Source organism: Oncorhynchus kisutch, linkage group LG8 (assembly GCF_002021735.2).
Source record: "Oncorhynchus kisutch isolate 150728-3 linkage group LG8, Okis_V2, whole genome shotgun sequence".
NCBI classification, from domain to species: domain Eukaryota; kingdom Metazoa; phylum Chordata; class Actinopteri; order Salmoniformes; family Salmonidae; genus Oncorhynchus; species Oncorhynchus kisutch.
In genome coordinates, this window is record NC_034181.2 from 38168346 (window position 1) to 38181988 (window position 13643).

Sequence of the window (13643 nt, forward strand, 5' to 3'; positions counted from 1 at the left end):
TCGCCAGATCCGTGCCTTGACACAATCCTGTCTCAGAGCTCTACTGACCTTTTTCCTTCGACCTCATGGCTTGGTTTTTGCTGTGAAATGTCACGCCTGCTCCCGTTCTCCCTGCCTGTCTTTCATTATGTACACCATCATTACGCGCAGCAACACTCATTGGACTCACCTGGACTTTGTTGATTGCCCCGTCTATAACTGTCTGCTCCCCCATTTGTTCCCTGTGTCAGCATTGATGTTGTTATTTTCTCCCCTGTCCAGACGCTGTCCTTTCCTGTTTCATGTCTGTTGCTCAGGGTAGCCTAGTGGTAGTAACTGGAAGGTTGCAAGTTCAAATCCCCGAGCTGACAAGGTACAAATCTGTCGTTCTGCCCCTGAACAGGCAGTTAACCCACTGTTCCTAGGCCGTCATTGAAAATAAGAATTTGTTCTTAACTGACTTGCCTAGATAAATAAAGGTAAAAAATAAAATAACAAAAGAAATGTTCTCCCTGTACCTGCTTCTCGTCAACCAGCGTCGATCCTTACAGAATGATAACACTAAAATAAACATCAGCGGTTTGGGTTTTTGTTTTGGTTGATGATGTCAGGTCCGGGTGCCATCGCAGAGGGAATCTGGGGTGCCTCAGCTAGCTCGTTGGTCTTACAAGCCTTAGCTGGCTCGAGAGGTCTTCTTGCCTCGATGGGCTCGGCAGGTTCCCATCCCACGTCATGCTTCAGCCGGCCCATCAGGCTTTCACCCCTCAGCTGAATCGTCGAGCTTTCACCCCTCAGCTGAATCATCGGGCTCCCACGCCTCAGTGGGATCGTCGGGCTTTCACCCCTCAGCTGGATCATCAGGCTCCCACGCTTGAGCAGGCTTTCCAGGTTCCCATGCCTCTGCCGGTTCATCGGGCTTCTATGCCACAGCTGGCTTGTCCAGTGCCCATGCCTCGGCCGGCCCGTCAGGCTCGCCAAGTACATACACAGTGGGCACAGATGTCAGATCAACATCTAGTTTTGATTTGTGAAATCAACATGAAATCAACAAAACATTTCACCATGTCAATGGATTTAGGTTAAAAGTTGGGTGAAAAAAATACAAAATTCCCTTATGTTGATGACTTTTTGCAAATCCAATCAGTTTACCACGTTAATTTAACGTCATCACATTGAATTTTTGTTGTTGAAATTAAGTGGAAACAACGTTGATTCAACCAGTTTTTGACCCGTGGGTAGGTTCTTTCTCTCTGCTCTCTGTATATCTCTCCCTGAACACCTGTCTCTCCTCTCCTCTGTCCCAGGTGTCAGATGATTTGTAAGACTCTCCAGAGCTGGGGCCCATCTCCTATATGGAAACCTTTCTGGTCCGGAGGCTGTCCTGTCGCACCATCCAGCTGCCCCCTCTGGCCTTCAGGCAGGCTGAGCAGTACTACTGCAACTACAAACCTGAACCAGACTCAGTCATGTTCCCACCACGACCGACCACACTGGCTCTACGCACCCCGCCACTTATTGCCATCACCTCCGCTGACACCAGCAGGTGAGAAGTGTGTGTGTGTGTATGTTTGTTTGTTCCCTTGTTAGTTTTGATCAAATGCAATGAATGTTTAAACTGTCGGGCTGAATGGGAAGAGTGCTTCGTCATTTTGGATGAGCAACAGTTATACAAATATAGCCCTTCGTTTTCTGTGTGTTTTTGGTAGATATTGAAGTGAACCCTGACTCACTTGTTTACTGAAGTCTGAATCATCAGTGTATTTCTAATAAAGATCTCTTTGCCAGTAATTGACTGGTTTCATTACCAAGGACACAATATACGGATCTGGAAAATATTTTGATCAGGGCGTCAGAGAACACATCAAGTTTGTCAGGTGCTTTGTGGCCTTGGCAGGTGCTTTGTGGCCAGGCAATGTCTTTTTAATATGGGACTGAGAGAAGCATGTAGGACCATGTAATTAGATTTCATAGAATGGACAGAGTCCCTGGGCTATATGACACCTTGCTCCACTCATCATTAAATCTGTCGTCTTCATCAACAACCAGTTACATACATTGCAACGTCCAATGGCTTGACACAATGGCTCTCATCCAACTGCTGAGGACGATGATGTCGTTTGTACCAATGTTCCAGCATGTCAAAATGCTTTCATCCAGATAGATGAAGACAGCATGAGGGCAAATCCACGGTAGCAGAACTAAGTTGAGTTTAAACAAACCATACAACTCTATGCACAATGACTAATTGTATTAGAATTCATGTGATGGAGATTGAGAGCACTATGTACATTTCTGTTGCATTGGATAGTATTGGATTACGCTATTGACTGCAAGTACCAGAATGCTTCGCGACAGGAAGTGGAAGTGAGAACGCTCCACTTATGAACAAGTGACAAGTGATTAGCCTGGCTTTCGCTAGCAACTTTCTTTATAGTTTTGTAGAATCTAAAGTGGTAAAATGTAACGTGAACACGTTTTATTACTAAAAGAAGCGTTAATTTTATAACCAATGTCCTGAGTCATTACCTTATAAATTGTAAAGTTTTAATTTCACATGCACAAGTACAGTGAAATGCCTTTCTTGCAAGCTCCATACCTAACAATGCAGTAATCAATATCAAAGTAGCACTAAAAATAACACAAGGTAGAACAAAAACACACAAGAAATAAGAACACGAGAAAGTAAGAAGCTATAAACAGTTAGTTCCAATACTATATTTACAATGTCCAGGGATACTGGAGTGATAGAGGTAGATAGGTGTAGAGTGACTAGACATCAGGGTATGTGATAAACAGAGTAGCAGCAGCATAAATAATGATTGTATGTGTTTGTGTGTGCGTGAGTGTAGAGTCAGTATCAGTGTGTGCATGTTATGTGTGTGTTGGAGTGTCAGTGAGTGTGTAGAGTCCTGTGAGTGTGTAGAGTCCTGTGAGTGTGTAGAGTCCTGTGAGTGTGCATAGAGACTGTGAGTGTGCATAGAGACTGTGCAAAAATATAAATACAACTCAAATAGTCTGTGTAGCCATTCTGTTAGCTATCTAGCAGTGTTATGGCTTGGGGATAGAAGATGTTCAGGAGCCTGATGGTGTGAGACTTGACACCAAATGCCGTGCGGAAGCAGAAAGAACAGTCTATGGCTTAGGTGGCTGGAGTCTGTAACAATTTTCCAGGCCTTCCGGTGATGTTCCTTGGCTGCCTGCACCAGCCTCTGTAGCTCCGTGCGATCGAGGGCGGTGCTGTTGCCATACCAAGCGGTGACGCAGCCAGTCTAGATGCTCTCAATGGGGCAGCTATAAATCGCATGCCAAACCTTTTCAACATCCTAAGGAAGAATAGGTGCTGCCACGCAGCAAAACCCGGTAGGATGAGCCGCAACGAAGATCAAAGGGATGAAGCAGCTGAAATGCCTGAGGAAGAACGTCCACATGAAGCAGAAAGAACGAGACAAAAGCAGAGAGAGTGATTTTTTTTATGCTTTAATTTCTTTCATCACATTCCCAGTGGGTCAGAAGTTTACAGACTCTCAATTAGATTTAGTAGCATTGCCATTAGATTGTTTAACTTGGGTCAAACGTTTCGGGTAGCCTTACACAAGCTTCCCACAATAAGTTGGGTGAATTCTGGCCCATTCCTCCTGACAGAACTGGTGTAACTAAGTCAGGTTGTAGGCCTCCTTGCTCGCACACACTTTTTCAGTTCTGCACACATATTTCCCATAGGATCGAGGTCAGGAGCTTTGTGATGGCCACTCCAATAACTTGACTTTGTTGTCCTTAAACTATTTTGCCACAACTTTGTAAGTATGCTTGGGGTCATTGTCCATTTGGATGACCCATTTGCAACCAAGCTTTAACATCTTGACTGATGTCTTGAGATGTTGCTTCAATATATCCACATAATTTTCCGTCCTCATGATGCCATCTTTTTTGTGAAGTCCACCAGTCTCTCCTGCAGCAAAGCACCCCCACAACATGATGCTGTCACCCCCATGCTTCACGGTAGGGATGGTGTTCTTCGGCTTGCAAGCATCCCCCTTTTTTCTCCAAACATAAGGATGGTCATTATTGCCAGACAGTTCTATTGTTGTTTCATGAGACCAGATTACATTTTTCCAAAAAGTATGATCTTTGTCCCCATGTGCAGTTGCAAACCGTAGTCTGGCTTTTTTATGGCGGTTTTGGAGCAGTAGCTTCTTCCTTGCTGAGCAGCCTTTCAGGTTATGTTGATATAGGACTCATTTTACTATGGATATATAGACACTTTTGTACCTGTACCTTTGATTTCTTTTGATTTTCCCATGATGTCAAGCAAAGTGTCACTGAGTTTGAAGGTAGGCCTTGAAATACATTAGCAGGTACACCTCCAATTGACTAAAATTATGTTAATTAGCCTATCAGAAGCTTCTAAAGCCATGACATCATTTTCTGGAATTTTCCAAGCTGTTTAAAGGCACAGTCAACTTAGTGTATGTAACTTTTTGACCCACTGGAATTGTGATACAGTGAATTATAAGTGAAATAATCTGTCTTGTGTCATGCACAAAGTAGATGTCCTAACCGACTTGCCAAAACTACAGTTTGTTAACAAGAAATTTGTGGAGTGGTTAAAAAACAAGTTTTAATGACTCTAACCTAATGTATGTAAACTTCCGACTTCAACTGTGTATACAGTACCAGTCAAAAGTTTGGACACACCTACTCATTTCAGGGTTTTTCTTTATTTTCACTATTTTATACATTGTAGAATAATAGTGAATACATCAAAACTATGAAAGTACACATATGGAATTATGTAGTAACCAGAAAGGTTTTAAACAAATCAACCTTTATTTTATATTCGAGATTCTTCAAAGAAGCCACCCTTTGCCTTGATGACAGCTTTGCACACTCTTGGCATTCTCTCAACCAGCTCCACCTGGAATAGTCTTGAAGGAGCTCCACCTGCAATAGTCTTGAAGGAGTTCACACATATGCTGAGCACTTGTTGGCTGCTTTTCCTTCACTCTGCGGTCCAACTCATCCCAAATCATCTCAATTGGGTTGAGGTGGGGTGATTGTGGAGGCCAGGTCATCTGATGCAGCACTCCATCACTCTCCTTATTGGTCAAATAGCCCTTACACATTCTGGAGATGTATTGGGTCATTATCCTGTTGAAAAACAAATCATAGTCCCACTAAGTGCAAACCAGATGGGATGGCGTATCGCTGCAGAATGCTGTGTTAGCAATGCTGGCTAATTGTGCCTTGAATTCTAAATAAATCCCTGACAGTGTCACCAGCAAAGCACCCCCACACCATCACACCTTCTCCTCCATGCTTCACTGTGGGAACCACACATGCGAAGAATACTAAGTCTCACCAAAAATATCAAATTTGGACTCGTCAGACCAAAGGACAGATTTCCACCGGTCTAATGTCCATTGCTCATGTTTCTTGGCCCAAGCAAGTCTCTTCTTATTATTTGTGTCCTTTAGTAGTGGTTTCTTAGCAGCAATACGACCATGAAAGCCTGATACCCTCAGTTTCTTCTGAACAGTTGATGTTGAGATGTGTCTGTTACTTGAACTCTATGAAGCATTTATTTGGGCTGCAATTTGAGGTGCAGTTAACTCTAATGAACTCTCTGCAGCAGAGGTAACTCTGGGTCTTCCTTTCCTGTGGCGGTCCTCATGCGGTCCGCCTGTTTCATCATAGAGCTTGATGGTTTTTACGACTGCACTTTCAAAGTTCTTCAAATGTTCCGTATTGACTGACCTTCATGTCTTAAAGTAATGATGGACTGTCATTTCTCTTTGCTTATTTGATATTTTCTTGCCATAATATTGCCTTTTACTAAATATGGCCATCTTCTATATACCACCCCTAACTTGTCACAACACAACTGACTGGCTCAAACGCATTCATTTTTTATTTATTTTTACATTTAACCTTTATTTAACTAGGCATGTCAGTTAAAGAACAAATTATTATTTACAATGACGGCCTACCCCGGACGTCGCTGGGCCAATTGTGCGCAGCCCTATGTGACTCCCAATCACGGCAGGATGTGATACAGCCATGGAAAGAAATTCCACAAATTAACTTTTAACAAGGAGCCCCATCTGTTTTGAGCCCCACATTTTGGCATTAATACGCGTCACATATCAGTATGCAAACAATGTAAAAAATGTATACTGTATATGTTGGGCAACAAACACTCCCCCCCCCCCCCCCCCCCCACTCAGCACCCCCTACTCAAAACATCTTCCTGTTTTCAGCTCAAAATGCAGGTGTATAACGCAGTTTATTTCTGTATCTTGCATTTTGAAAATGTATCACCGTTCTTATGGCTGTAATGACTGACAAGCCACATCGTGTGCGCGTGTTCACCCTCTGGGCCAACGGCAAATTGTAAGGAGAGAGGAATGCCGTAAATAAATATGCAGCTCCAAAAATTGTTTGGTGATCAAGAATATGAACTGTTCACTTTGCAAGCTCACCAGCAATGAATGGGGCATCAAGCAACAATTACTAGCATAGGCCACTGGTTTTTGGTATGACAAAATTGCTTGAAATTGATAATCTACTTATGAAACTTGCTTTGGAAATTGGTTCAATTAATTACATAATCAAAATGTTTGACAAAATAATGAAAAGGGCATTCTGGCAGCCTAATTAAATACACAAAGACTTGTAGTTGAACAAGTCATTGCATGTATAGATTATTTGTTTACTTGAGACTTGACGTTAAAAAATTTGTGACTTGACTTGGCCTTAGAATGCACAACTTCGACTTGACTCCAGACTCTACCTGTTCTACTTGAGACCAACTTGAGACTCTGATCTTGTGACTTGAGACTTGCTTATGACTCAAATAATTGTGACATGGTCCCACCTCTGTAACCGGCACCCCGAGCCATTACTTTGAAGATAGTTATTCTATAAGGACTAATGCCAGACTGAGCATTCTACTGCTGATGAAGATTTCATCAAAAGTGTATTACAGTGGCTTGTTAATACAATTACATTTCTAAAGGAGGCAAATAATATTGAAGCAAAACCTTTTGTAATAATTAAGATGTCTCCAAATTGACTTTAGATGCAGTAGAACGATAGCTAGCTAGCTAAGATTGAGGGGAGACAACTGCTTTTTTTGCTAGCTAACATCAGCATTGCTAGCTACAATGACTATTTTGAACTATTGACACAGTAAAAAAAAACATTTACTGGAAAAACTGTGCAGATGCAAAGTTTGGCAACAGAAGTACGGTAAAATCTTCCTCAGTTTTAAACTTTGTATCTGCACAGTTCTTCCTATAAATGTGTTTTTGTAAAAATGTTCAGTAGAAATTATTAAAAGTAGTCCTTGTGCATAGAGATCTATGATTTGTTCAGCTTTAAGAATCAATAGTTATTTGGGGGGGGGGGGGGGGGTATACATTTTAATGTAAAAAATAAGAGTCTCGGTGTAATTCCATTACCATGGAATTGCCCATGGGCAGATATCATATAGGCCTAGGCAAGGTGGTAATCGTTTCTGTTTTAAAGTCTTTCCATGTACACGAATCACTGTTCCATCAAATAGACATGACATAGTTGTCAAAGTTTAGGCATCAGGCATCCGGCATTGGGTGGCAGCCATCTCTTAGGTTAGCTGTCAAAAAAGCACTTTATATTCAACTATAATTTTCCTCCAAAGAGTAGCTGAATTTCTCTTGCATATCCAGTTTGTTGTTGGTTGCATGCACCTTGATTCGACTGCAAGGTAGTAGCAGTATTTTCCTTTCTCAAAGCAACTATTCTGTAACTTTTAAGAAAGTAGGCTATTTTAAGTTCGCTGGTTCTGAAGCATTCTTTGGTAACCAAGTGGTATGAAATGGAGACCAAGTCACCACCCGTATGAACCCAAATTCAGGACAGAGTGTCATCCTATTCATGAGTTGCACATTTCGTCACAATATTGTTTAAAACATTTGTTTTAGGACTAATGCCCGGCTGAGCAGTCTACACAATGCGTTATCAATGTTATTTATTTATTTTATTTATTTTACCTTTATTTAACCAGGTAGGCAAGTTGAGAACAAGTTCTCATTTACAATTGCGACCTGGCCAAGATAAAACAAAGCGGTTCGACAGATACAACGACACAGAGTTACACATGGAGTAAAACAAACATACAGTCAATAATACAGTATAAACAAGTCTATATACAATGTGAGCAAATGAGGTGAGAAGTGAGGTAAAGGCAAAAAAGGCCATGGTGGCAAAGTAAATACAATATAGCAAGTAAAACACTGGAATGGTAGTTTTGCAATGGAAGAATGTGCAAAGTAGAAATAAAAATAATGGGGTGCAAAGGAGCAAAATAAATAAATAAATTAAATACAGTTGGGAAAGAGGTAGTTGTTTGGGCTAAATTATAGGTGGGCTATGTACAGGTGCAGTAATCTGTGAGCTGCTCTGACAGTTGGTGCTTAAAGCTAGTGAGGGAGATAAGTGTTTCCAGTTTCAGAGATTTTTGTAGTTCGTTCCAGTCATTGGCAGCAGAGAACTGGAAGGAGAGGCGGCCAAAGAAATAATTGGTTTTGGGGGTGACTAGAGAGATATACCTGCTGGAGTGTGTGCTACAGGTGGGAGATGCTATGGTGACCAGCGAGCTGAGATAAGGGGGGACTTTACCTAGCAGGGTCTTGTAGATGACATGGAGCCAGTGGGTTTGGCGACGAGGAGTATGAAGCGAGGGCCAGCCAACGATAGCGTACAGGTCGCAATGGTGGGTAGTATATGGGGCTTTGGTGATAAAACGGATTGCACTGTGATAGACTGCATCCAATTTGTTGAGTAAGGTATTGGAGGCTATTTTGTAAATGACATCGCCAAAGTCGAGGATTGGTAGGATGGTCAGTTTTACAAGGGTATGTTTGGCAGCATGAGTGAAGGATGCTTTGTTGTGAAACAGGAAGCCAATTCTAGATTTAACTTTGGATTGGAGATGTTTGATATGGGTCTGGAAAGAGAGTTTACAGTCTAACCAGACACCTAAGTATTTGTAGTGCTAATGAATATTTAATCAAAAGTCCGTTACAGTGGCTTGGAAATAGAATGACATTTCAAAAGTAGGCAAATACTACAATTGGAAGCGAAACCATATGCATAATTTTGATGTCGCCAGATTGACTTTAGATGCTGTATAACGTTAGTTAGCTAGCTAAGACTGAGGGGAGACAACCGAATTTCAGGTAGCTAGCATTCGCTTTCTTAGCTAGTTCTGACAAACTTTGCTAGCTAATGACAACATTGCCATCTGTCTAAAGGAAATTTGATGACATAATGATGGCATGTTGTTTCCTACTAAATATTTGCCTACTTTAGCAACGTCATTGTATTTACAGGCCAATATAGTGTAATTTAGATGACAAAAGTCATTAGCCTCCGTTTAGAATGGCTGGGCTTATCACACATTTTGGGAACCACTATGGCCAAGAGCAGCTTGAGAATGTTCATAACAATGGCATGACGTGACAGAGTGATGGAGGTGCAACCTATGAATACTCTAGTGATATAATAAGATATTTTCAGAGTGAATATAATTGCACTTAAATAGTTTATTTTTGTATTATTTTATTTAGATGTTTTGTATGTTTGAGTATTGTTAATACCTGTGTTTGGTTTGTTAGACATGTTTGATGTAGCAATGTAAGTAGATTTTTGTATTATGAATAAAAAATAAATATAAATATATAAATAACAAAAATGAATACTCTAGTGACCATTTACAGTGTTTTTATTTTATTAATTTTTTAAAATGTTTTTTTGTTACAGCAGTTGTTTTTTAATTTTTAATTATTGTTATTTTTATTATTTTTTATTATTCATAATACAAAAATCAACTTACATTGCTACATCAAACGGCTGCAGGGTAGCCTAGTGGTTAGAGCATTGGACTAGTAACCGGAAGGTTTCAAGTTCAAACCCCCGAGCTGACAAGTTACAAATCTGTCATTCTGCTCCTGAACAGGCAGTTAACCCACTGTTCCTAGGCCATCATTGAAAATAAGAATTTGTTCTTAACTGACTTGCCTAGTTAAATAAAGGTTAAAAAAAACATGTCTAGCAAATCAAACATACAAAAAATATAAATAAAATACAAAAAAGAAACAATTTAAGTGCAATTATATTCACTCTGAAAATATCTTATTATAATGATTCATGAAGATGTTATTCTTTTTGTTATTCACTAGGGTTAGTGTTTTAATAAGAGAATTAAATTCAATCAGAAAAATTGGCAATTTCTGTATAGAATTTTGGAATTTTTGTTTGTGTATAAAGTATTTGGCAACAAGAATAAAATAAAAAAACAATCATTTCAGTGGTTTTGTTATCATTGCAATAGTAACATATTATATCTTTAAAGTTAAAATTATAGGCAGTGTTCATAATGGTAAATAAGTACTTTGCAAGGTTTTCCCAAAATTCGGACACAAATTTACATTCAAAGAACAAGTGAGACAGATTCTCACCTTCTTTTTCACAGAAAACGCAGATATCATCAATAGCCACAAATTTGGACGTCATAGAATTACATGGATATATCTTATGCAAAATGTTGAAGTGCACTTCCTAACTTTGTTTGGTATACGGTATTTGTAAGGTCTTAACCATGCATTTTTCCAGACAATGTCAGGAATAAGCATGTTCCAGAAAAACTTTCCTCTCGGTGTAAGTTGGTTTTGTGAATTAAGAATTTGTCTTATATATTTATTACAACAAGATTTCTCAAGTAAGCCCACGCCTTCCAATCTGAGTTCTGGATAAACTTTGTGATCATTCCCAAAATAAAGATGACTTTTCATAAGTGTCGTTAGACCACTGGGAACAGCTTTGATCACAGAAATAAACTCTCTGAAAGGTATTGGAAACTCTTTCAATGTTATAAATTGTTCATATGTGAGAATATTACCCTTGTTGTCTAAAAAATATCAAGGACAAAGTCAATATTCCTGTCATGCCAGCTGGGGTAGAACAATGACTTATTCCTTACAGTTATGTCTGAATTATTCCACAAAAGAGCTTTATGAGGGGAAACATTGTGCAGGAAACATATTTTCCAGGCCAGTAAAGCTTGTTGGTGAAACCTAGCCAATTTAGCTGGTAATCTTTCAGGAATATAATTACATTTCAGTAAAAATTGAAGACCTCCCAATTTATTAAACACATTATTTGGAATGAAATACCATATTGAATCAGTATCGAGCAAACATTTTTTCAACCAGTTTATCTTGAAAGTGTTATTTATGTCAACAAAGTCCAACACTTCTAGACCGTCTTCAGCTCTTTGGTTAGAAAGGACATATTTTTTTTGTTTGTGAGACTTATTTTTCCAGATGAAGTCAAGAAAGGATTTATTGATCTCTTTACAAGTAGCTGGATTTACACATAACGATAATGAGGGGAACACAAAACGAGACAGTCCCTCTGCCTTGGACAGAAGTACTCTCCCAAGTATAGAAAGATCTCTTTGTAGCCAATTATTAAATATATTTTTAGTTCTCTTAATTCTAGGAAAGAAATTCAAATGTTGTCTGACTAAGTGTTTTTGACAGATGTATTCCTAAATATTTAACACAGTCCTTTACAGGAATATTTTCAATTTCTTTATCATCAGAGTCAAATAAACATAAGATTTCACATTTAGAAACATTCAGTTTTAATCCTGATGCAATAGGAAATGCAGTTATAGCAATAAGGGCATGTGCGACCTGGTCTTTGTCTCTTAAGAAAAGAGTAGTATCATCAGCCAGTTGGGAAATTTTGATTTCTTTGTTAAAAATGGTTAAGCCATACAAATTTGCATCATTCAGAATATCTAGAGATAGAAGTTCCACAACCAAAATGAATAAAAATGGCGAAATTGGGCATCCCTGTCGTACACTTCTGTTGATACTAAATCTTTTGGAAGTATTAAGGTTTAGTAGCATAGAACTATTTATATGTTTGTAAAACATGCAAATTACTTTAAGAAAATGTTCACCAAATCCAAAAAGTTGTTTCATAGTGGAGACCATTTTCCCTTAGTTTATGCAATCTTGAAACATATTGAAAATCGGGTCTTCTAGTAACTCCCAAAACTGTCTATAGAATTCAACTGACAGGCCACCAGGGCCAGGTGATTTCCCTTTTTTTCATTGAATTCAGAGCCTCTCTAATTTCTCCAATTGACACAGGTGAATCAAAAACTGAGTGGAAATCATCCTCAATTACAGGGACACAATTCTGAATGTGGCAAATGTAACTTTCACAACCATCTTCCTGAAATTGAGAGTTGTAAAGGTTTTCATAAAACAAATTGACAAATGATGATATTGTAATGGGATCTTTGCATAAAACATTGTTAATTTTGAGTGCAGTAATAGATTTTCTTTTGTAGTTTCTCTTTTCAAGTGCAAAAAAGTAACTAGTGTTTTTTCCCCCCTCTTCAATCCATTTTGCTCTTGACCTTACAAAGGCGCCCTTTGCCAGATCCGTGTAAGTCTGTTCTAATTCTAGTTGTAAAGACCTGAACACAGACTCTTCAGATAGATTATCTTTCTTTAGAAAACTGTCAAGCTTGCTTATCATCTCCTTTTCTCTATTGTTCTTTAATTGCATCAGCTCTTTGGTGTGTTTAATGGCTACCACTCTGACTTTATATTAGAAAAATTCCCATCGACTTCCATGACCCAAGTCTTTTCTAGCAAAAATATCTTTAGCTAATGACCATTTACAGTGTTGTATAGATTATATTCCTGCCTATGATGTCGGTGCTGTTTCCTTCCTTGGTATTCATAGACAAACACATTTGAAACCCCACGTGTTTGCCTCCCCTCACCATCTAGATTTCTTAGGGCATGTTCGTAAATTCACTCTGGTTATCTACTCCGATTTCAGAGCACTCTCGTCTCAGTGTGCCAGAGCGCAGAATATCTGATGCATTTACATATCCAGTGAATATGGCCGGTGTCAGTAAACGTCGCAAAAAAAGCGTAATTAAAATGTTGCCTGCAGCAGTTAGTCACCAATGCTCTGGATAACATAAAAACCCCTAACTAGCTCTGCTAGGGCGAGTAAAATGATCAGGGTGAGGTGTTCTCTCTTTGTTTTTGGAAGTAGCTAGCCAACGTTAGCCAGTTAGGTTGGGTGCTTGACTGCCGTTGTGAGTCCAGAACGCTTGGATCAAGTGTCACAATAAGGTGTCAACCATGCGTGTCAAACTCATTCCACGGAGGGCTGAGTGTCTGAAGGTTTTAGTTTTTTCCTATTAATTAAGACCTAGACAACCAGGTGAGGGAGTTCCTTACTAATTAGTGACCTTAATTCATAAATCAAGTACAAGGGTGGAACGAAAACCCACAGACACTTGGCCTTCCTTGGAATGAGTTTGACACGTGGTGTAAAGTGTAGAACTGTGTGCTGTTTTCAAGGGATTGTTAAATAAATGTTAACTATTTGGTTGTAATATCATCACTGCTTGAAAAGCATAGTCGGAGCTACAAATGTCAGATTATTACATACAAAACAAATGCACACATTTATCTCTATCATCAGAGTTATACAGCAAGTAACTGCATGCTTTTCATGATCAGTAAAGGTCAATCATGTCATTTCAGATACATAGGGTAGCCTCAAGATATCTCTCAATATTGGCC

General features: G+C 39.3%; 1 protein-coding gene across 1 annotated transcript in view; it reads left to right on the forward strand.

The window, feature by feature from the left end:
• Positions 1 to 1331: 1331 nt before the first annotated feature.
• The window catches only part of LOC109895711 (cAMP-specific 3',5'-cyclic phosphodiesterase 4D-like), a 288944-nt gene continuing 276632 nt past the window's right edge, over positions 1332 to 13643 (forward strand). Inside the window, exon 1 of the mRNA XM_020489634.2 lies at positions 1332 to 1522. Coding sequence (XP_020345223.2) covers positions 1332 to 1522 — 191 coding nt within the window. The remainder of the gene's footprint in view (positions 1523 to 13643) is intronic.